Source organism: Stegodyphus dumicola, chromosome 1 (genome assembly GCF_044657685.1).
Source record: "Stegodyphus dumicola isolate Sdum_Otavi_A_Nest chromosome 1, ASM4465768v1".
NCBI classification, from domain to species: Eukaryota; Metazoa; Arthropoda; class Arachnida; order Araneae; family Eresidae; genus Stegodyphus; species Stegodyphus dumicola.
In genome coordinates this window covers 45390149-45412947 of record NC_140768.1, presented here as the reverse complement: position 1 = coordinate 45412947, position 22799 = coordinate 45390149, and the positions used below count along the sequence as shown (strand labels likewise).

At 31.2% G+C, this 22799-nt stretch overlaps 1 protein-coding gene across 5 annotated transcripts in view; it reads right to left on the bottom strand.

Moving 5' to 3' along the window:
* LOC118188260 (irregular chiasm C-roughest protein-like) overlaps nucleotides 1-22799 on the bottom strand; it is an 824083-nt gene that overhangs the window by 187312 nt on the left and 613972 nt on the right. The window contains exon 4 of one of the 5 annotated variants that reach the window (XM_085814211.1): nucleotides 2483-2542. The exons of the other annotated variants lie outside the window; for them this stretch is intronic. Within the exon in view, the coding sequence (XP_085670337.1) occupies nucleotides 2483-2542 (60 nt within the window). The remainder of the gene's footprint in view (nucleotides 1-2482; nucleotides 2543-22799) is intronic. 5 annotated transcript variants of the gene reach the window in all.

The following is a 22799-nucleotide window of genomic DNA, read 5'->3' as shown; positions in this document are numbered from 1 at the left end:
TAATTGCTATAAAAGGTAATTCAACATTCTGAAATCAGTAGTTATGACTTCATGGCTCTAACTCTCACTGTGTGATTTTGTTTTTTAAGTTTCTTGATTTTCGGTTCCTGAAATGCCCCTGACAATGAAACGTTGACAATTCCTGTTGGACCATATTGTGATAAAAGCTGCATCTAAATCATTTGTATTGTTTCGGTTTTTGTATTTAGTTTGCTATTTTTAATGGAATTATTATTTAATTGTTTCATTTCGCCGTGCAATGCTGCGCGCGACAAGTTTTCAAGAGAAAGCTACGCCGAAAAAGTAAAAATACAGGAGCACGCGCATTTAACATTTAATAAATAGATATCCCGTAACTGTACTTTTTGCTATCCAGAAAAATCGAGAAAGTACCAGAATGTTCTCGTGCATGATTAAAAAACTCATCAAAGCCGGTTCATAACATTCATAAGATCGGATTAGCTTTCTCTATGTTTTGAATTGAGTTCTATTTATATTTTAGTAGTACAAAATATAACTACTGTGAGATATTGTGATATTGTAAGAATATCTTTTATAAGAACCTATTTTAAACATATCTAACATAATGAACTACAACGGGTTTATTGCAATGTAAAACTAAAAGTCAATCAATTTTAAATATCTTCCATCAGCACACATAAAGTTAAAAACATGATTTTAAATGTATTTATTCAATGATAATGAAAAATGACCTTTCATTTAAATATAAAATTCAAAATATTTAAAAGACTTTTACTTCACAGAGAGAAGGGAAAAAATGAAATTTAGATTCTTGATAAAATACAGAATTTTTGTGTTCGAAAGATCTGATGTTTTCCATTCTTAACCTCGAAGTCATTCTAAATGTACGATTAAATATAGTTGAAGCGTTTCTATTCCTGAAACTAGTTTTTTAAAGGATATACACCTTACATTATTGACGTTACTCAGAGAAATGTTTCCATTCTGCAACGTTTACTCGTCCACTTACTTTAAAACCACTTATAGTCAAAAGAGCGAAACCTAATACTCAGGGCAAATAGAAAGTATACCCTCGTCTTCGAAAGTTTAAGTGTATTGACAATTTACAATAACATACTGATATTTTGAAGAATGGACCATGTTATGAACAATGGATCAATGGACCGTTTTGTACTCAGTTAACGCTGTTTCTTCTTCACCTTGGAATATATACAATATGCGCTTCGAAAGTAAAACTCATTTATAAGCTGCTAATTTAATACAGTTTCCTTATTTTAAATAAACGTCGTGGAGTCATATCCAGTGCCATAAGTTTCCACTCATTTCTAATCTGAAATTTTAATCATTTAAACCATTCTATCTGAATTAATTTGTTTGTATCATTTTACTTAACATTCTCCTTAAAAATAAATGAACAAATTACATTCAAAACAATATTTTTGCCAGGCTCATGAAGCAGAGACTGTTCCAGCTGTATCCTGTTTCCACCGAATAAGATGTTTAAAGGGGCTTGCTCATGTATAACATGAATGCATATGAGTGAATTTCTTTTAAAAATTCTTCCAACGAAAGCATCCTTTCATTAAGGTAGATAAATATTAAGTTCTTTGTGGTAATCGAATAAATAACAAAGAACATCTCATATCTGATATAAGCTCTGTATGATGTTTCAAAAAGACTGCACGACGAAATGGCTTTTAACCAGTTAAAGTTCCAGTTAATAAAATAAATAAACTTGATTTTATAGGCTTTCAGATTGTAATAATTTGGGCCACGTGGTAATTTTTAGTAAAACAAAAGATACTTTATAAAATAAAACTTATTTAAACACTAAACGTAATTTCGAACGATGTTCGAAGAAAAAAACCATGATGAAAAATTATTCTGCATAAGCACAGCAATAAAATTATAAAGATTCTATTTTCGTGTGGTCGGAATAACCTGAAATATCCTTAAACAAAACTTTGGGGGACATATACAAATACTGTTACATACATTTGTGCATTTAAGGATCTAAATAACATCCCGCATATTATAAATCTGGAGAACTTGATGTCTCTTCCGGATTAATGTGTATCTTTTCAGAATGCGATTATTCACACATAATGTCACCTTACATTAAGAAACTTTCAGATTTAATTTGTAGAGAATGGGTTGATATTCGAAGACTTCTACGTTATGCCTCCTTTTTATGTTTCTAGAACTCATCAATAACAGTAGATTCATAGCAGAAGTATAACATGCGGTTTTACTTTCCAGTGTATTACAATTTGAATTTCTTTGATATAGTTTTCTTTGTAAGATTATATGCACGATTTTGTAATATTTATGAACTTCTGGAACATTTAATTTTGCTTTAGCCGCATATTTTTAATATTAAGTAATAAATATGTTGTTTACATTTGTGACATTTATTTATTCTGGTAAAGGAAAATATTTTGATGACTCGTACAGATCTGCTATGATTGGGTACAAATATAACAACAAGCTATTTGCTTACCCATTTGCAAATATGCTAAGAATGAGAGATTATAGAATGCCATTTTCAAAGAAAACTTACCTATAGGAAGGAAAAAAATATTATTAATATCACAAATAACCAACTAAACAACATTTAATGCTAAATACTAACTAATCACGAAAATACATTCAAAAACAAGGAATTATAAATGGTGAGTAAATCTATTAATTTATTAGAGTTTAAAATAAAAATATTAATGTACGATATGCGAGCGACGAACATAAGATTTTAAATTATATTTCTCAAAATAATGCGTTAGAAAAAAATCCATCGAAGTAAAATAATCTTTATAGAGATTCACAGCTAACTACCTTAAATTATAAAAAACTGTTAACTAGGGAATACGCATATATTGTAGTTATGTATCTGCTAAATGACACAAGTAAATATGAATCATTTCGCGGTTTTTTCCTTCTTTCAAATACACGGTTTCTTTTAGTACATTTTATTTTCAAATATATTTCTTGAATATAGTACAATCCATAATTGTTGATAAATGATTCACGTTATTTATGAACATTCAGGTAAACAGCATGAAGTATAATAATGAAGTTAAAAGAATTAATTACTTATGAATTACTTATGAAAATAAAAATTGCTTTATAAAAAAATGAACGTTCTTAGAATGTGCTCATTAATGCATAAAACATTGACATTTTAAAATTAAATTAATTTTATTTTTAAAATTAGAGAAAAATGATATAAATTGATTTTTAGGTGGTTTTTGTTGTTTTGTAAAGGAATCTAAAATTCATACTATTTAATTGAACTTTCAATAAAAAGTAAAGAGAGCAAAAAAATATCAAATCGTTTTGAAAAAAAAAAATACACAAATTATAAACAAAAGAAGTGCATATTTAAAGAAATGTAAAAAAATATTAAGAATATTTTCATTCCTTATTAAATTGTTGCCCACTAGAACCATTTTCTAGTAACACTTTTTTCAGTTTTCTATGTATTCTGCTCGGAGAGAATAGGTGAAGGTTATCTTCCTAATGCCTTCGTGGAAGACATACTGAAGAGAAATGGCACCCATTTAAAATACACATACCGAAAATGTCATTAGACGGGATTCGAACCCGACTCGAACTACGAGAATTCAATTACTATCAGGCCACTAGTGGGTCAGTACATGTATGGATAACACACAGGAATTATTTCTGGCAGTAAGAAATTAATATATATAATACTGTTAAGCAGAAATTTTCACTACGTACATTTGTACAGTTATTATAACAAACACACGCAAATAACTGCATTTTTAAAAATCATACGAGATGCTTATAATTTTTTAATCGCTACACCACCTTAAGGACAGATATGCAGCTAGATATAGAGAGATTTCACAATTCATTATTTTTGCATGCATTATATCAATATCAGTTGCTTCCATTATAAAGCAGCATTTATCTCTAAATGAAAAAAGGCGAAGAAAAACTGTTAACAAAGTGAAGATAATTGAGTTCTGTATTATTCGATCTAATTTTAGTGTTTTCCACCCTTTGAATTAAATCACATCTCCGTGAATAAATTCACGACGTACTGTGCATCTAATTGGAAGCTCAGCAGAGAGTTCTAAGAAAGGCTCAGTAGAGAAAATCTTCACGTCTTTCAGCTCCCCGCGTAGAAAGAAATGTCCTCTTCTAAAAGAGAGATCTAAAACACAGATTCTCAAGAAAATTCCGCTTTGGTCGTTCTTCATCAAAATCCGAGCTTGGAAGACTCCATTTCAGGCGCGAGAGAAAGACTTTAAAATAAAAAAAGAGCACTTCTGTCGACAACAATCGCACAAAAATTAATCTAAAAACTTCCCAGCGTCAATATCCTCTTCCCATCTTCTACCGAGAAGAACACAATTCGCAATGTGTCGAACAAAATCCCCATCCTCCCGTATAAACAACTTTTTTTTATTACCCCCTTTCTTCTTTTCCAGGCATATCAGTTGCTTCGCTCTTCACTTTAAAGGGCTTCACTCTTATAAGAGACCAAATCACAGCTCCGAGACTTTATGTAAGATTTTTAACCAGGCCTCCGCGAAATTTCAATATACCCCTGCGTACTAGTACAATGGAAGTATTTGCTCTTTCTTACCTGGCGGGGGATTTTAAGAAAGCTTTCGCACTTGGAAAAAGCGAGAACAATGACGGAGGATACTGAAGCGCTTGGATACAGATATGGTAATAAAAATGGTGTAAGGTGACGATTGTAAATAAGAGACGTTAAAATGAAAATTCTGTTAATGTAGCCGGCCCAACTCGACAACTACTGATACAGTAACAGAGATTACCGACGTGGAAATGAGCTTGGAAATCAAAGATCCTTTGATATTTACTCATTAGTACTTGAAACAGGTAGTATAGATATAATTTTTCATTTTGTAGAAAATAAATCCTTTCCGGAGACACAAACTGTTGCCAATTGATAAAGGATAAATATTCATGTCTTCGTATTAAAAAAAAAAAAAAAAAAACCATTACCTACTATCATTCGCGCAGAAGTAAGGAAAATTGAGACTTTAGGACAATTTCCACTTTAAACTGATTGAATATTTTTGAAAAATCACTATAAGTGTTTTCATGAATCTGACACAACTACCTCATCTTTAAGAAGGTAAGAAACTTATGCAAAATTTTCTCAGTCTAAAGAAACTTCCTGTAAAAGCTGTTATTAATCTAGTGCTGAATTCTAATTTTAAAATACAATGCTTTTCTGCTTAACAAAATACACTTCTGAAAAGCAACATGTGATTTTTAATAATATTTTAATGAATTTCACTTGCAGCTATGATAACAAGGGAAAAAAAAGAAAATTTGAAAGCTTTCAAATTTTATATTACCCTCAAAAGGGCGTTTTTTAACGTTTTGTGTGTTACCTTTATTAAATATCATGTTCTTCGCACTTAAAGCACAGAGAATTCAAATCAACAGCAATATCACAAAATACTGCAAAACAACATATATTTAGAATTTTCAATACACAGTCTTGCGTGCTGGAGATAAAAATGTTTTTTTTTTTTTTTTTTTTTTTTTTTTTTTTTTTACAGTGTTTGCCATTGCTCGCTTTGAAATCGTTGTATCTGTTAATCAAAAATTCGTTAAATGTTTACAAAATATGAAATGGATAATAAAACAAATTCGAAATTCAAAATTCGGGCTTCCAAGTTCCCATGCTATGTTGAAGGAGCACTTTATTGAAAATTTAATGGCTCTAGGTACCGTCGCTTTTTCACAATGCGAGAAGCATTCACGCATTCAAGCAGATTCTTCATCATTTAGTTTCTTTAAATAAAATATATGGGGATAATATTTGGTGGCAACAGTTTGAAAAGTTAATCAACGCAGAAAGTGAAACGACGCAAAATGCCGTTTTGAGACTAATAGCCCTAAAAATATGATGCTCATATCGAGGCTTCGATGAAAGAATTTCATTTTGATTTGCAAAACAGGATTTTTATTTTTATAGTTTTCCGTATTTTATTATTACGTTTACCGTTAAAAAACACCTTTTTTTAATCCGCATATTATGCATTTAAGGTAGGGATTCTCAACCGGAGACGCAACTCCCCCCCATGCGGTGAACCTATTGTTTAGCTGTTATTTTTTAGTTTATGAATATTAAAAAAAACTACTTTTATTAAAATATTGGTATTTACCAACATTTTCTATACTTTTTCTTGTTTAATTTATAAAACACAGTAAAAAAGTCTTCTAAATCTAGGTGACTGGATATATTTATTTATTGAGTTTTCGAAAGGAAGGGGGAATGACCTTCTGGTAATGGTGAAAGGGGTATACGAGACAAAAAACATTGAGAACTCCTGGCTTAAAGGGACAGATTTCTTACTAACTTGCCTATCTACACATAACTGTCTTCGTGAAAATTAAAATTTAATTGAATTATACAACTATACTGCAAAAAAGAAATTTTTTTACATTTGTACATTTTTTATTTTGATTTCAACTGTAAAACTTTTTTATTAAATAGCAAAATTGAGCATTTTTTAAAATAAATATAGAGAAAAAGACCCTTGAATGATTTCCTGTTGGTTTCTACTGCAGTAGCTTTCGAATAATAGACCTGTGCAAAACTAAACGGATGATTTAGATGCTTTGACTGCTACAACTAAATTTACCACTATTATTTAAGGGAAGCTTTTCGAGCCAATGAATTATCTGAAGCTAGTTTGCATTAAAAGACAACAAAATAATAGAAACTAACACTATCCATTAAATTACATCTAGCCAAAACATTAAACTATATTTATGGGATTAGTGTGCTCGTGAATTTTTATTAACGCATCTTTACTTCTGAATCGAAATACTATTTTATTTGAAGAATGCAATGTATATTTGAAGAATGTATAATATTTCATAAGTCAGATTTACTTGTCGTAGTTAAAAAACTAGCAAAATCTAAATCCTCTTAAAATTCAATAGTTACTAAAAATCAGCTAAAGTTTCGTATTGAAATAGCAGACATTTAAATAGAACTTTGATGTTATCGTCAATCAGCTAAATTTTACATGGTAAAAAATTAATTTCTTCTGCAAAAAAATCAAATATCTCCAAGAACTATTTTTTAAGTTAAAAAATTATTATGTATAGTAAAAATACTGCATCATAATTCTAAAGCGTAATTCACGTTTCTGATCTCACAAGTTTGCTTGATAAATTATTAATTAAAAATTATCTAAATCCGTTTAAAAGAACTCTTTAAAAAATTGTTTAAAAAATCGAAATCATTTTAGGCGGTAAACATTTATAAGAGAAAGAGATTTGTAAACAAAAAGAAAAGAGTACATAAAACACGATGTTAGATTAAAAAATATAGCTATATCAGGAAAAAACTAGCTAGTTTACTTCGAATTTTGTAATTAATTTAATAATTATGCAGTATTATATTTTAACATCCCCACACTCTCCACCAAATTTCCACCTTGCGTCTTTAAAAGAAAAAGGTGTTTGCTTTAGGTTCGTCATAACAGCTGAGAAATTTAAAACAAACACATAAATATATAACTCAGTCTTCCCTTTCCGTAAGAAATACTTTTATACTGATTGAAATTTTGCTCAAAGAATTTTTTTGGTATTTTTAAATAGCGAATATTAGGCCTTAAAAACCCAGCTTAAATTATTAGTCATTAGCACAACTTAAAACCTAACTTTGATTAATTAACTTTTAATACCACAAATTTGATTAATTTATATGATTTCAATAATACATATTTGTTTAACATAAACAACTTTAATTAATAGAGTGCCAATGAGCAAATCAAGTATTTACATACTTGATTTACTCATTGGCATATTACGTATTACATACTATGTATTAATAATGCTTAACAGCTTAAAAATTATTTTTGTACATTTCAATCAGTTATATATGTAAAAGTCAACAAACAGAATTAAAAAGTGCAAATATTGCACACGAAATTTAAATACAGAATACGGAGTATGAATCTAAACCGCAATTTATTCAGATGAATTCAGATCTTAAAAAATACACAAGACAGCTGGTTTACTTTACAGTAAAAACCATATTGTGATGCTATCCAGGTTAGCGATAAAACTTGTGCCTAATGCCAGGTTTTGGTTTGACCAAGATGCTATTACATTATACACCGCAAGGGAAGCAGGAATGTTCTTCAAGCGATATTCTTAGGCCGTTTATTCCCTTCCTTTGGAGACACTGAATGGCCTATGTTTTATTCCCCGAACTAACTTCACCAGCCTTTTATTTGCGGGGTACGTAAAGTCCAAAACGCTGCTGTGGCCAGGAGTTTCAAGTAGACATGTGCAAAATTTAGCTAAATTAATGTTATGCTGCAGCGCGTTATGCGAAACGGTCCAGTATGACTGTAAATCAGCATTCATGGTAACATAATCCGAATTTTTAATGTATCATTTAAGACGGAAGCATGCCCCAATAAATTGCAATTAAATCCTCTTCCTACATTTAACAATACTCGTTTATATTCCTTTCCTACTTCCTCATAGTCATGGAAACTGTCATACCCTAATATGTCACTTTCTATTTCTCCGAAAAATTAAATTTTATATCACGGGTAACGTATTGCACGTTATAATGGAATCCGTTGTTTGAAATTCTAAGCAACTAAGCGTATTATTATGAGATTATACAAGGAAAGAAGTTTGCTTGAAAGTACTCTCTTATTTCTAGCTTCGAAAGTTTGCAAACTGCGTTATTGACACGTGATTTTAGGTAATACACCTGCAGTACACAAAACAACAATATATTTACTTTATTTGTCAAATGCCAGTTACATTGGCCGTTAAGCCATTAAACTCCTTGCTTGCCAATAGCGCTGAAATATACAAGAAACATTTGTCAGTGCTTCACACTCGTCCAAATGTTCCGCCGTCATTGGCCGTCCGCTATTACATAAAACACACAACGGCGAATCAGCTAGTCCAATGCGAAATAAATAATTCTGTAGACAGTCATGTCCCGTCAGTAGTCTAAAAGATGTAACCGAAACTGTTCGCGGGTGGTCAGAAACAAAAGCTGGGTTTGTTGAGAGAACACTCCAAGGCTTGCCATCACAACCCCGAGTGACAAAATCTCTAAACGTCTTCTGATATGTTAGCGATGTCAGAAGCCTAATAGAATGCAGGCTTGCACTCGTTTTTAGCTTTTGGAGACAACAGTATATCAAACAACATTACGATAACATAGTAGTTAGCTTAAGCAGTAATTAAATGTTCATGGGCAGCCAGATCCTACTGACTGCATTAACGCAAAGGGTAACTCCCAAATGAATTTCTGTAACGTCTTATTAGACAGTCACACTAATATGCACCGAATGCTAAAAAAATCAGTAGAAATTCGTTACCAAGTTAAAATTTCAGTGTTTCTACTTCTGATTGAAGATTTAACTAATCTAACTCCTGTTAGAATAAACTTGCTAAAAGAATAAGTTGAATATCATTTGTTGGCCATTTTCGGTGGGCTGCCAATTGGATTTGCTGTTAGTTAAGTTTAAATCTTAAAGGTAGCCGTGGAACAAGACAAGCCTTTGATAAGGTAGCTAAGCAAGCGGTAAAACAGCAACCAGACAGCTACTCTTTGCATCTAGTCAGCAACTCTAATGAAATTTTATTCAGCGTCATTCCTCAGCGAAAAGCCCCCTGAACCAGAAATAAAAGAACATAGTAAATTTGGCTGAACTTAAAATTCTTAAAATTTTAAGACTAAATACCATGATTTACTACGTTACATATAATTAAAAGGTACTGGATAACAACCATTATTAATTTGCTTAAGTCTATCATATGAAAGAAAAATTGTACGTTCATAATACTGATGATTGTTTTACGCATTCGGACATGCACCAGTATTCTTCCCATTGCCAAGCATGATTCTTCTCAAGCGAAGTAGGATTTTTTTTTCTCTTGACATTTTAGCTGCTGTGAAAGACGGTATTCAGGATTTAAAATCCCAACTGTAGGCGGCAATATTGAATGTCAAATATCTAGATCAAAAGAGCATGCCTCATTGTTGCTACAGCAGAACTGCCTCAAATGGAGAACTATTCGAAGCAACTGGAAACAAAGCTGCATCTCCTGTCGAGAAGCCATGTCTTGCGTTTAAACACAGGGAATTAAATTTTATTCGACATAATTCTTTTAGTCATTGCTAACCTGCAGGAAAGCTAAAAAATAAAACTATGTTGAATTCGAATTGCAGTTCACTTGTAGTTAAATGTCAAGTAGGTTTAGACAACAAGTTGATTTTACAGAAACGGTTTAAAGCGTTCTTCCATATTCAAAGATAGTCAATTTCGACATGAAAGATATTTAGCCCTTATCCGTTCAAATAAATAAAATACTGTTTTATTATATTTAGGCATTTAATCTGTGAAACGCAATGCCATTTATTATCTATATAATAACTTTCTTTTTATTTTATTTTTGTAGAAAGATCTATGTTAAAATATGTATGTTGTTCATAGAATTACAAATACAAAAAAATTTGCAGATAGGTATAGCTATAATATTCCTTGCTAATGCATTTAAGGTCAGATCATCAATTTCTATTAACTTGAAAATGAAAATAAAGGTATTTAATCTTTTGAAAAATAATTGCATCAGCAGACTTTATGTATGAAATACTGTTATAGTTCTGATAATCAATGTTTAGAAATAGTTCTGATAATCAATGTATTATAAAAACAAACACGTGTTACTAAGGTTTTTGAAAATGAAGATTTCTGAGTCATTATCATGGTTTAAAGCCTTCCTAATTACTCGAAAGAATGTATTATTTGTCAATACTAAATTACGCATGTATAAGATGATGTTGCATTTAACCTTTTTCATGGCATATGCCAATAATATCGGCATGGAATAGCTGCATCTTACACAAAATAGCTCACTTTGCCGAACTGGTCAATAATCCTTGGATTATTCTCAGAATTAAAAAGTTGAGATTCTACGCACATTTTTCTTCAAACTTGGTTTCAGATTTCGCGGGAAATTCTACAGCAAAAAATAATGATAATTTATACCTACGATGTTGATGAACACTGAAACAGTGTGATATGATGTTTGGTGATTGTAAAAGAATTATGAAATAATACCAAAGTACTCAGCGGTTATGATATACTAAGCCATTCGGCCATAGAAAGTACATGGTGATAAGTACATGGACAGGCATAGGGATTAGAATTATGGCTGATTGGAGCCAAAAACTTACTTGATGGATGCAAGAGAACAATAAGAAAAAACGATGAAGTAATGGTCATGACTATTAAATTATAAGTACTATAAGCCACTGGTGATGCGGCATAGGGCAATCAGGCGCTGTTGGATGCTGGAACTGCACAATGAATGTAAGTTATTTATGAAAAAGTATGATGCCAATGATTCAGGAATTATAATAACTGTACCATAGTTATGATAGTCCATCTGGCCGTAAGATGGTACATGGAGAAACAGAGCCATAGAAAGCCATTGACTGCTACATGACACATAAATAACTAGGCTGCTGTATGAAACATAAGGTGTCTGTGAGATACGATCTAGTCTTAAACATCGATTAAGAACGCGGAAGATTTTAGGTTAGATTCTTATGATTAAAATAATAGGGTAAAAGAGATAAATAATTATAAAAATGTTTTACTGAAAAAAATGATTTAGTGAAACATTACGAACCATTCAAACTGTCTTTGACTCATCCATCGATTAAAAATGCACATCTATTACAGGAGTGAACTGCATCACAAAATGAAAACAATTAAAACGCGATTTTTACTTTCTAACGATGGAATTCATAAACAATATATGCCACAATTTACTTCGAAGAATAAAATCAAAAATTTTAATTAAAGCAAGCAGCAGAAAAATATTTTCATAATGGATTTTATTTACAGCCCGCAAAAGAATCAGTGTCCCAGAAGACATGCAAATTAATTCCCAGTTTCTGCTTTATTGCGCTCGTTAAATACTTTTCTTTTAAGATTTCACTGAAGATTGCTTAATCATAAATTAAAATCACCGGACTATTAACTCAATTATCATTCCACAACCTTCAGGGTAATCAATGATGCAATTACGTATAAATGAATTTTAATCAAGTAAAATTTATGTTATTATGACTGAACAGACAGCAGTGTCAAATAAATATTCTAAGGTCGTACTTTGAAAAATGCATTTATTTTTATCAATCAAAAATTTTAAGTGGTTGTGTTTTTAAAATATTTCCCTGCTGCATAAAGAACATAAACATCGTTTCAGATTTAAAAATATTTCTCTGTTGTATAAAGAAAATGAGCAGAGTTTAGCTGTTTTAATAGTAATGCAGATTATTGGACAGAAATATTAAATAGAAATAACTGATGGTATAAAGTTGATTATCACTGCTCTGCGCATTAAATTTGTAACTTTAAGTTATTCTCAGAGGATTTTTATAATAGCAGAAATTTTCCTTAATTAGAATTATTTTAACTAGGCCTTTTTCACTAAATGGCTATTATTTTAATTAAGTTGGACCGATATTTTATAAGAAAGATGAGTGAAAGCATTACTCTCATTCCTTTTCTCTCTAAGCCTGCCAGCGGTCAAACGGTAAAATACCTGAACACTGGTAGTTCCGACCTGAGTTCGATTTCAGGCGAATGGGGTGGCCGCATGGGCTTTTTCGTGGTTTTCCCCAAGTATAAAGAGTATACCAACCAGTTTCCCTTAAAAGTCCTCCACGAAGGTATCATTTCCCCGTAAGCAGATAGCCCTAGTGTGCTTCGCCAAAATCTATCAAATCACACCTTCTCTCTCAATCAAGTTAATAAATATATCTCAAACAGTATATTTATTAAATTAAGAAAAAGAATGGCCTTGCATAAAGAATTCCTCCTCATGTACGAACTTAAAATGCCGATGGTGCTGTATAAGAAGGATCATGAAATTATCGAAGTGTAGAGGCAAAAACTGAATAAACACGTTCTTTTCATAGGAAAATTAAAGGACAAGTTAGAAAGTATTTTCTCCCTCCATTCTGCATCCCTTCATGGTGTAACGGTAGCACACTCGGCGCGTATTCGAGAGGTCTGAGTTCGAGTCCTAACGACGGCATTGCACATTTCTAAAAAGTGGCGTCCGAACTAAAAAGTGTTGGATGATAATTCTTCACCACCAGGATTTGGCGATTTCATTTCCTAATCCCCAGTCGCCCTTTAAAACGGAGTACATAAAATTACAAATGAAAGGAAGACGACCCTTCCTTTCTGCATCATTTTGTGGTGTAACTGCAGCAAGGGGCGTAGTCGAGAGATGCAGGTTCGAATCCCGGCGAAGGCATAGCACTTATTTCATGTTTCCTGCTTTTAAAAATTCTAACGTCTCTACAAAGTGGTAAAACACATTAATACGTTTTGATATATTAAGCTACATGTATGAGACGAGTACAGTTTACAGTAAGGCATTTTAAGGCACAAAATCGTCTTTCATTCGGCCAATGTAGTACACAAAAGTTAAAGTAACCTTTTTTTTACATGATAAACATATTTTCATACAATTATTCAGTTTTGTAAAACATAGATTTCTTGCTGTTTTTATATTACCATTAAATGTAAGAAATGTAATAAGGCGGGAGTTTTTTCTATGAATTACTTACAAAGCACAAAGAAAAAAAGGAAAAGATGGAAAAGGGCAAAATCCTTTAATGCTTCGACTGAAAAGCATTAAATAACGACGGAACTAAGTTAAGAAACTAAATACTCAAAAGGAACCAACTAAAGAAACTAGTCCAGTTTCTACTTGAAGTCTTTAGAATAATTTAGATTTCAGACGTAAAATTACAGAAGAGTTGAAAAGCAATTTTCTCTGTGTTAACTTTTAAAACTTAGAAAGACTTTTTTTTTAACTTTTTCTTTGTGCTTCTCCTTAATTTCTCCTATCCGCAGATAGTTGTTTATTTAAAGAAAGGTAAACCACATTAACATATTTAACAAAGTGGATTTGTGGCTAATATTTTTCTTTCTTCGCCTTTTTTTAATGATGTTACTAATTTAAATTTGGTGTTTAAACATTTTTTTTTTAAATTTTTCTTTTGAAAAGCTACATTTTGGAAAATTGTGAAATAATCTTTCACGTGATTAAATAAATGAATGATTTTATTTAATAAAAAAAAAATCTGAAATGTTTCAGATTTTAAATTACGTCCAAAGGGGCGTTTTTTAACATTTTGTGTGTTACCTTTCTTTATTAAATATCATGTTCCTCGCACTTAAACCATAAGATCCAGTGCAACAGCAATATCGCAAAATAGTTTTAAAACGAGCATATCTTTAGAATTTCCGATACAGAGACTCACGCGCTGGAGATAAATATGTTTTTTCTGCACAACGTTGCCATTGCTCGCTTTGAAATCCTTGAGTTTGTTAATCAAAAATTCGTCAAAGTTTTAAAAAATAGGAAATCGATCATAAAACAAATTTCAAATTTCAAATTTGGTCTTCCACATGCTCATATTCGTTGGAGGATTACGTTATTCAAAATTCGATGACTCTATGTACCGTTGTTTTATCACAATACGAGAAATAGACATACATTTATGCAGATTTTTCATTATTTAATTTCTTCAAATATAATGCAGGACTCTAACATTTTGTGGCAACAGTTTGAAAAGTGAACCAACGTTTATGAGTCCGACGCAAAATCGCAAAACGAAAACAATAGTCCTTCAGGGACAAAGCCCCTTTGGACTAATAACATTTTAAAATTAAAAACGCATTAATTTACATACCAGATGAAAGTTTCAGCTAGCACATACTTATTTTTTAATAGTAACTTTCTTTTCCGATGTAATGTTATGCATGTGTTGAAAAGTTTTTAAATCGCTAAGGAGGAGCAGAGGAGATTATGAGCAGTAATTTCCTGTGTAAATCTTAAAACAATCTATATAACTTCATTCAAAAAGTGCTACAGAAACACGTAATTATATTTTACATGGAAATGGTCTACAGTTGCTATAAAGCAATGATCCCATAGTAATAATGAGTTGTCCACGCAAAGGTTTCTATTCTAGGAAGGTAAATTGGAATAAAAATGCTCTGAAGAGGCTGAAAGCAGAGAAGTCAAACAAAACCACAAGATTTCGAACTAAAGTCTTACAAATTATCGACATGACTATCAACATTATTCATCACGATTGCCATTCATTTTATTCTGAAGTCTAATCGAACCGCGGACCTATGGAATACGCGCATAGCGTGCATATCACCACACCACGAAGGCATGCCAAGAAGGTGGGAAAAATTACTCATATACTCCCCCTTTCAAAGGGCGACTGGGGTTTTTAGGGAACCCAGTCGACAAATCCTGGGTGTGTAGAATCATCATCCAACATTCTTTTAGTTTGGGCGCCGCTGTAGAGACATTAGGCATTTTTGGAAGCAGGCAAGATAAAAAATTAGCCACGCCTTCGCCGGGAATCGAACCGCGGACCTCTGGAATACGCACCCAGCGTGCAGATCACCACACCACGAAGGCCTGCCAAGAAGGCGGGAGAAATATCTTATAAGGTTAAAAAAACACGATTGCAGATGCCAGCACAAAAAAAAAAAAAAAAAAAAAGATTCATCAACTAACACTGAGTTAAGAAAGAAAACGTTTCTGAAAAAAATTTATTGTGAAAACACACTGAGGTTTTATAAGAAATTTTTTTAAAAAAAAACTTTGTTGTTTATTTTATCTTTATCTTTGAATTTTCCATTTTATCTTTGAAGTTTGCAAGACGTGAAAATTCAAACTGTTTTTTAAGCACCAAGCCTTGCATTTAACTCACGTCACGCGACTTTACCTCCCCCCCCAAAAAAATTCATTGAAAAACAATCCTTACACAGTTTAAGCATTCCTTTTGCAGAAAGCATTGCATTAAAATTGAGGTACGGAATCATAATAATTATTTAAATCAAACAGTCGTCTTAGTATTGAACAGATATTGTTTTTAAAAACTGCCAATTCAGTTGTTTAAATGCTCTGTGTGTGAAGTCATAAGACATACAAGTAAAACTGTATGTAGCAGCAATACATGCTTGTTATTTTTTCCACTGAAGTTCTCGAGGCTCCATGCTATTTTTAAAAATTAAACTTTACTTTTAATTTAATTTATATGGATCAAAAGTATGACGAATAAGAGAATTTATAGGAAAATTACGTTATATTATATAAAAATTTATGCATCGCGTTTCACAAAGTGAAGAAATACTTCTTAAAGGAAAGGTATTTGGTATGAATAGATAAAATTGCTTGTGAGTAGGGGAAGATTTATTAAAATTAATTTAATCACACTAAACAAGTTTAAAAAACCCGAAGGCGTTCCTAATACAAAAGCAACTATTGCATTTAATCAAGTTCACAGCATTATGATTATAATACACAAGAAAAGGACCCAAATTATAAAAAGTGTTTGAAACTTATAGCTATTCTATTTTGAGAACTAAATTAACATTATAATTTCGAAATTATGCATTTGTTTTTCTAATATCATGTATTATATTTTTAAATTTAACTTACGAGGGCCACATTTTTTAATTTATTACTTGTGTAATTATAAGGATAGATGTATTCACAGTCATACGGCTGTGAATGAAAGTAACTCTACAACCTTTGCTTATTTATTCTTTTGGACTTAGATGGACTGAATCCATTTATTTTTGATAAGAAACGTGTATAATCTGCGAATTACAAAATGCTGACGGATTTATTAGCAGTAGTACACTGTATCAGAAACTCTGTTAGATAATTAGTTGTGTTATGGGAAACTAAGTATTACCTCTTTTACTGATATACTGATAACAAGTGATAATAGACTGATTTGTTAACTGTGACCGATAAAATGAGATTTTAATTAAGAGGTTTGATGAAATAATAATCTTCCCTTTTTACCCTCATTACTAAGATAAGAAAGATTAAAAACAACTCTAATCTGAAAAACAGAAAGAAAGAAATAGAAATCTTAATCTGGGATTATTTGTGTTTTTTCAACTCTGCTACCATTTTGTAAACATTTGTTTTTTTCCTTGATAATTTATTTCGTTTTTTTTTTACTGTGCGGGAAAAGGAGTTGGGGATTAATAACAAACCAGACTGACTGTAGATTCAGCAGCTACAATCCTTTTGATCTGTGAATTTGATTTGGTTAATTTTATAGTCATATACGTGTATGTACACGTGTGAGAATGCTTGTATTTTCACCAAATATAATATTACGAGAATCCATTAAACGTTTGTTAAGTCACATTTAATTTGGAATTTAATTTTGAACATTATGGTGCCAGGATTTTTATACATTGTCAGCAGTATGCAAGTAAAGCTTTATTTTACTTTTCTGATCATTATCTTGGCCAACGGATGAAATTATATTGAATGCCATGCAAAACATCCGCTGAGTAGTGTTAATGGCAGCATTATGGAGAAACAGATCACATAGCCTGGCACTGGCATCATTGCTCAAATCCAGGCATTTGTGCATTACGTACAAAGTACCAGTACCAGGTTTTATGAAAGATGATAAGTGAATTCGCATAAAGTTGCTGCAATTTCACTTCACTCTGTATTTAATAATTAATCAAAATACGAAATTATAACTTTACTTGTATAAGAGTGTTCCAATATAAAAATTTAGGTACCGCAGTGAAAATCACTAGTCTTATATCAAAATTCCAATATAAAAATACAGGCACAGCAGTCAAATCAAATGTTGACCTCCATGAAGGTACTAATACCTTTACCCCGCTCCTGCAAATATACACGCTCTGATGCTAAGAACCCATTATTTTGATAATTTCCCCCAAACAAATTAAATCAGAGACGGTCGCTTTGATTCTTCTGAAAAAAAAATAAGAAAATTTAATCTCTCTTTCTAACTACTTCCACCACCTTTAATTCTTTCCATCATATAAGGAACTAATATCATTAAAACAATACTGTACAAAATTACAAAGATGAATATGAATATTTTTATAAATACTTAGGGAGACAAAATTTCTGATAATTTCGATAGACCGAACAAAGAGTTATAAAATTATTTCTCCTCTCTTTACTTATTTTGGATTTTCCTCATATGCCTTCCCAAAACTACCATACACTGCCAACGAAAACTACGTATATCTTAGAGGAAGATTTAAAGGCGTTCCAGAAGGACATGCAATTCCGAGTAAAGTGGACATCAGGGGTCGAAATTCGAATCTCCAAGAATTGCCTCCGTAGAACATTATTCAACGAAGGGGAAAAAGAAGTGGTCCGAGGCTAGGATACTGTCGTAAATGTCCGACGTAAGAGACGGCATAAAACCAACGACCGCTCTACGGTCATTTTAGTTCTCGGACCAACGGTCAGTGCTAAAGGATTTAGCAATCAATGACTTTTATGTGCCGTTAAATACTGGAAGTGGGGGGTGCTCGGGGGAAGGAATGAAAGAACCGGATATGATTTAGATCCGCTTTATAAACGGCTGGAATATCGGAATGCTAAGCCCAACGTGGCGGATGTGGTTAATTCATAATGTTCCACAGCGATAAAAATTTTTGGTCGGTTTATTATAGCTCATGTTTATTACGTGGTCGAAGAATGACCTGTAAATTGCGGAAAATCTACAACTGTTTGAAGAATATAAATATACTTATATGCATTAAATCAAATTTAGGAAGAAAATATCAGAAATAAAATAATAATCAAAACGAATAATAGTAAAATATAAACAGCATTTTGGAGTTAAAAAATTTTAATTTAGTTTGTATCTCAATAATATAGGGAATAACTTCTAAATAACGTTTCTTCTTACAGCTTTTATGAAAAAACTGTTTTCACTCCGTTTTCTCTCTCCTTATTTTTTATAATACTAAAGTATTTTTCTAAAAAGCAGCCCCATTTAATTTCGATGAATCATACGAGTAATTAATCAAAATAAAAAAATTAGCACAAAAAGACACAAGCCTTCTAGTCGGTACGTGGTAGTGAATACGGTGACTGAAATGTTTGTTACGTAACTTTTTTTAAGATAAGATGACATCATACGCGATGAAAACAGCCATTTCTCTCCGATTGCCAAATTAGCAAGAAAGCAGAATATTTGTAAGTAGCAAATTACACATTTCGTAAGCTAAAAATAAAAGAAAATAATAGAGCAATTTAATTTGCTGTTTGTAAACAATCAACGTGCTTTTCAAAACACGCCAGAGATTAAAAAAATATCTTTATCTTAAATTTACTGGGGTGAATAAAAAACTCCTAATTAGCTCAAAATATTAGATGATTCTGGTATGCAGCATATTGCCAAACACGAGCATATGAATCAAAAAAGAAGGGTCGAATTTCAATATTATACATTCCAAAAACAGTTTATAATTCAGTTTATTCAACACGAAAATCTCAGGTTTTTATGTTAAGTAGAAGAAAAACATATTATAAGCCCAAAAGACTTTATACATCCTATTACCGACAAGTCACTGAAAATACTTTTGTATGATAGCGTATTTAAAGAAAGAAAGCTGTATTAAATATAATACCCCAAGTATTAAAATTAAAAGCACCATATTGCTTTCAAAAAGATTAGAAGAAGGAAAAAGGATGAGTTTGACTTTTCTGAAAAATATTATTCGAAATGTTTAATCTTGACTACGCATTCTTCGACCACTGGCGATATCTCTAATCCGATTTAAAATGAAGTTATAAGTACTGAATGTGCAACAAAAGTGAGAGAGAGATTTTTAAGAAGGAGTAATTTTCCTCAAAACATAATCGAAATTCTCAAAACTTATTTCCGTATCCAAGAAGATATATTCCATTAATAACTCTTCGGAATGCAAGTCAAAGAAGAAAAAAAAGGAAATATGAAAGAGAAGAGAGAGAGGGAAAAAATTAATGGAATTTCCATATTTATTTTTTCTTTTTTACTTTACCTCTTTCTTCAATTTTTTCACCTTTTTTTCTCTCTCTCTCTCTGTCTCTTTTTTTTTAAGTCTCATCAAACGAACAAATAAGCAGACTGCTCAGGAAAGTAGTCCGAATCTGATTCATCAGTGATTAATTATTTCCGAGTAGGAAAATTAATCGAGATGTCGAAAAATTTTCGCGCCAAACGTTTGAGCAGCTAGCTCACCTTAAGGTTTTTGGAGGTCTGGAATCTTTTATTACAGGCAATGTCTGCAGTTATTTCAAAGCCCTTTTTTTTTTTCATTCTCCTTTTTTGGGGTACTTTTTTTAAACAAAAAAATCATGCATCATGTCGAGCATTTTCTAATTGGATTCCGCAAGTGAAAAATGAAATTTTTTAACCACTCTTCTCATTCTTTGTATTATTTTTGGAATTCCAAAGACAATGCAGATAGGTTAGAAAACTTATCGGGAAATCCTTGTCCTTTTTATAAATATATCAACACTTTTTTTAACATTTTGATTAACTTTTAATACCTACAACAACAATAATTTAAGCGGAAAATTGATATTAGGTTATTATTAAACAGCACACTGGTTAAGTTCTCAAAAGCGACTTTTTTAAAAAAACTTGAAAAAACATCTTAATTAATTTGAATAATTATATGAATTATGCAAATTATTTTAATTAGTTATTAGAGTCTCTGTAATTTGCATTATTTTATGGAAATATAAAGAGATACCTTTATTATTTTAATTTAATACATACTTGTTTATATGATTTTTATTCATTCTTCGGTAGTTACTCATTAAGTGAGGCAAAAATCGATGACTGAGTCTGACTGAAAATCAATCTGATTGAAAAACTTTCTGACACTAACTAGTGGCCGAATCAAAATCATTAAACTCTGGTAGTTCTTCCTGTGTTCATATCTTAACGACTGAACTAGCTGACTGCATAAATGCGCATGCGCGATCTAATCCGACATATGTCTAATTTATGTTGCGTGAATAGAGCTTATAAGAAATTTTTCATGTTTTTATGATGATTTTAATTCCCTCTTTAATTTCTCATAGTTCGAGAATGTAAACAGAAATTACTGGATAACAGTTGAACAAGAGATGTGTATGAGAATCTCCAAAATCAATTAGTGAATGTGCTTTCTTTAGCCCTCTTAGATTATGGTTTTTCTTCCTGGTCTTTACTGAAATCCTCTACGTGTTTTGGCAGAATGCCAATGAAGGGCATGTTATCCGTGGTTAAATATAAATAAAAGTTCATTGCAAGGATTTAGACTGCAAACCGATTGCAAGTACTCAGTCTAGTATACATTAGACTTTGAAAAATCCAAAAGTATATTCTTATAAATTACACATATCCGAAAGAATACTCCTGTGAATTTATGTGCAAGCGAGTTAGTCTGAAAGAAAGGTTTTGTAAGACTGAAGAAAACATGCCAAAACAAAGAGATTATCTGTATGTAACGACAAACCAGTTTAAATCTTGTTTGAGGAAACTAGTAACTTAAAACAACGACATGAAGCTTTTCCTTCAAATCACCGCATCAAAGTCATAAGAAACTAAAATGGTTTCAAAATTCTGATTATGTGTGAAAATGTGAAAACAATGTATTGAACATAACTGCATATATCATAACTTTAAGAGCAAGTAGATAAAAATATAAGTGAAAATGGGCTCTTGTTAAATTATTTTCTGAAAATAACACAAGACGTAAACTAAGAAACATGCTTATTTTTAAGAAATATTCATGAAACATGTATCTTTTATTATAAGAATTAATTTTATGAGGTAGCTTTAAGAAGATGTTAAATGGATAATAAAAATACATCTTTATAATATTTAACAGCAGCTACTTTTCCATTTCGATTACCAAACTCTCTGCTATCAAATCAGCTCAAAGAAAACATCGTTAAATAAATTATTATCTTCGTAGAATATTAGAAAATAATATTGCTAACATTATTTTAATTGTGATAAAAAGGATAAACCAATGATAATTTTAAAAACTTTTCATTTAGGCTGAACTTCAAAAAGTAATTAGCGCGTAATAAATTATTTCTTGCACCGATTTTTTAAAAGATTAGATCTAGTATATTCCCGCTTGTTTCGAACATCATAATGTAATTAGGGATAAGAAATTTTATATTATATTCTCTTGAGTCACAAAGTTAATTAAAATTTGTTGACTACATCAAGCTTTAAAAATTCTCTATTTCTAATTATTAAAAATCTTTTGAAATAGGACTCTCAGTAATACAAAGATACTCGGTGTTTAAGTTAAAATAGCTATTGTATCATAAAGGTAAAAAGTATTTTGCTTAAAAGAAATCAACTCTTTCTATTGATTTCAACAAAGACTTATCAAGCAACTATTTTCCAGAAGAGACTTAAGTATCAAAATTCACTTTTTTCCGATACATACTTCCTACTTACACATACATACGACTATATATCGTTATAAAATTGCTACCAACACTTAAATACTGCCTTTCCTTAACGATACAATTTCTAGTAAGACATTATTCGTAATTATCAAATGGTTATTTTCTTTAATGAAACATAAACATACATAAATATATTAAATCAACAACTTTAGAAAAATAATAAAAGAAATCTGAAAGTCTCCAGATTTTATATTATACCCAAAGAGGCGTTTTTTAACGTTTTGTGTGTTATTTTTATTTATTAAATATGTTCTTCGCTCTTAAATCATTAAATTAAATTCAACAGCAATATAACAAAATATTTAAAAAAAACACATCTTTAAAATTTCTGATACACAGTCTCGCGTGCTGGAGATAAAAATGTTTTTTTTTTCCCTTACAGTGTTGCCATTGCTCGTTTTGCTATCGTTGAGTTTCTTAATAAAAAATTCGCTAAA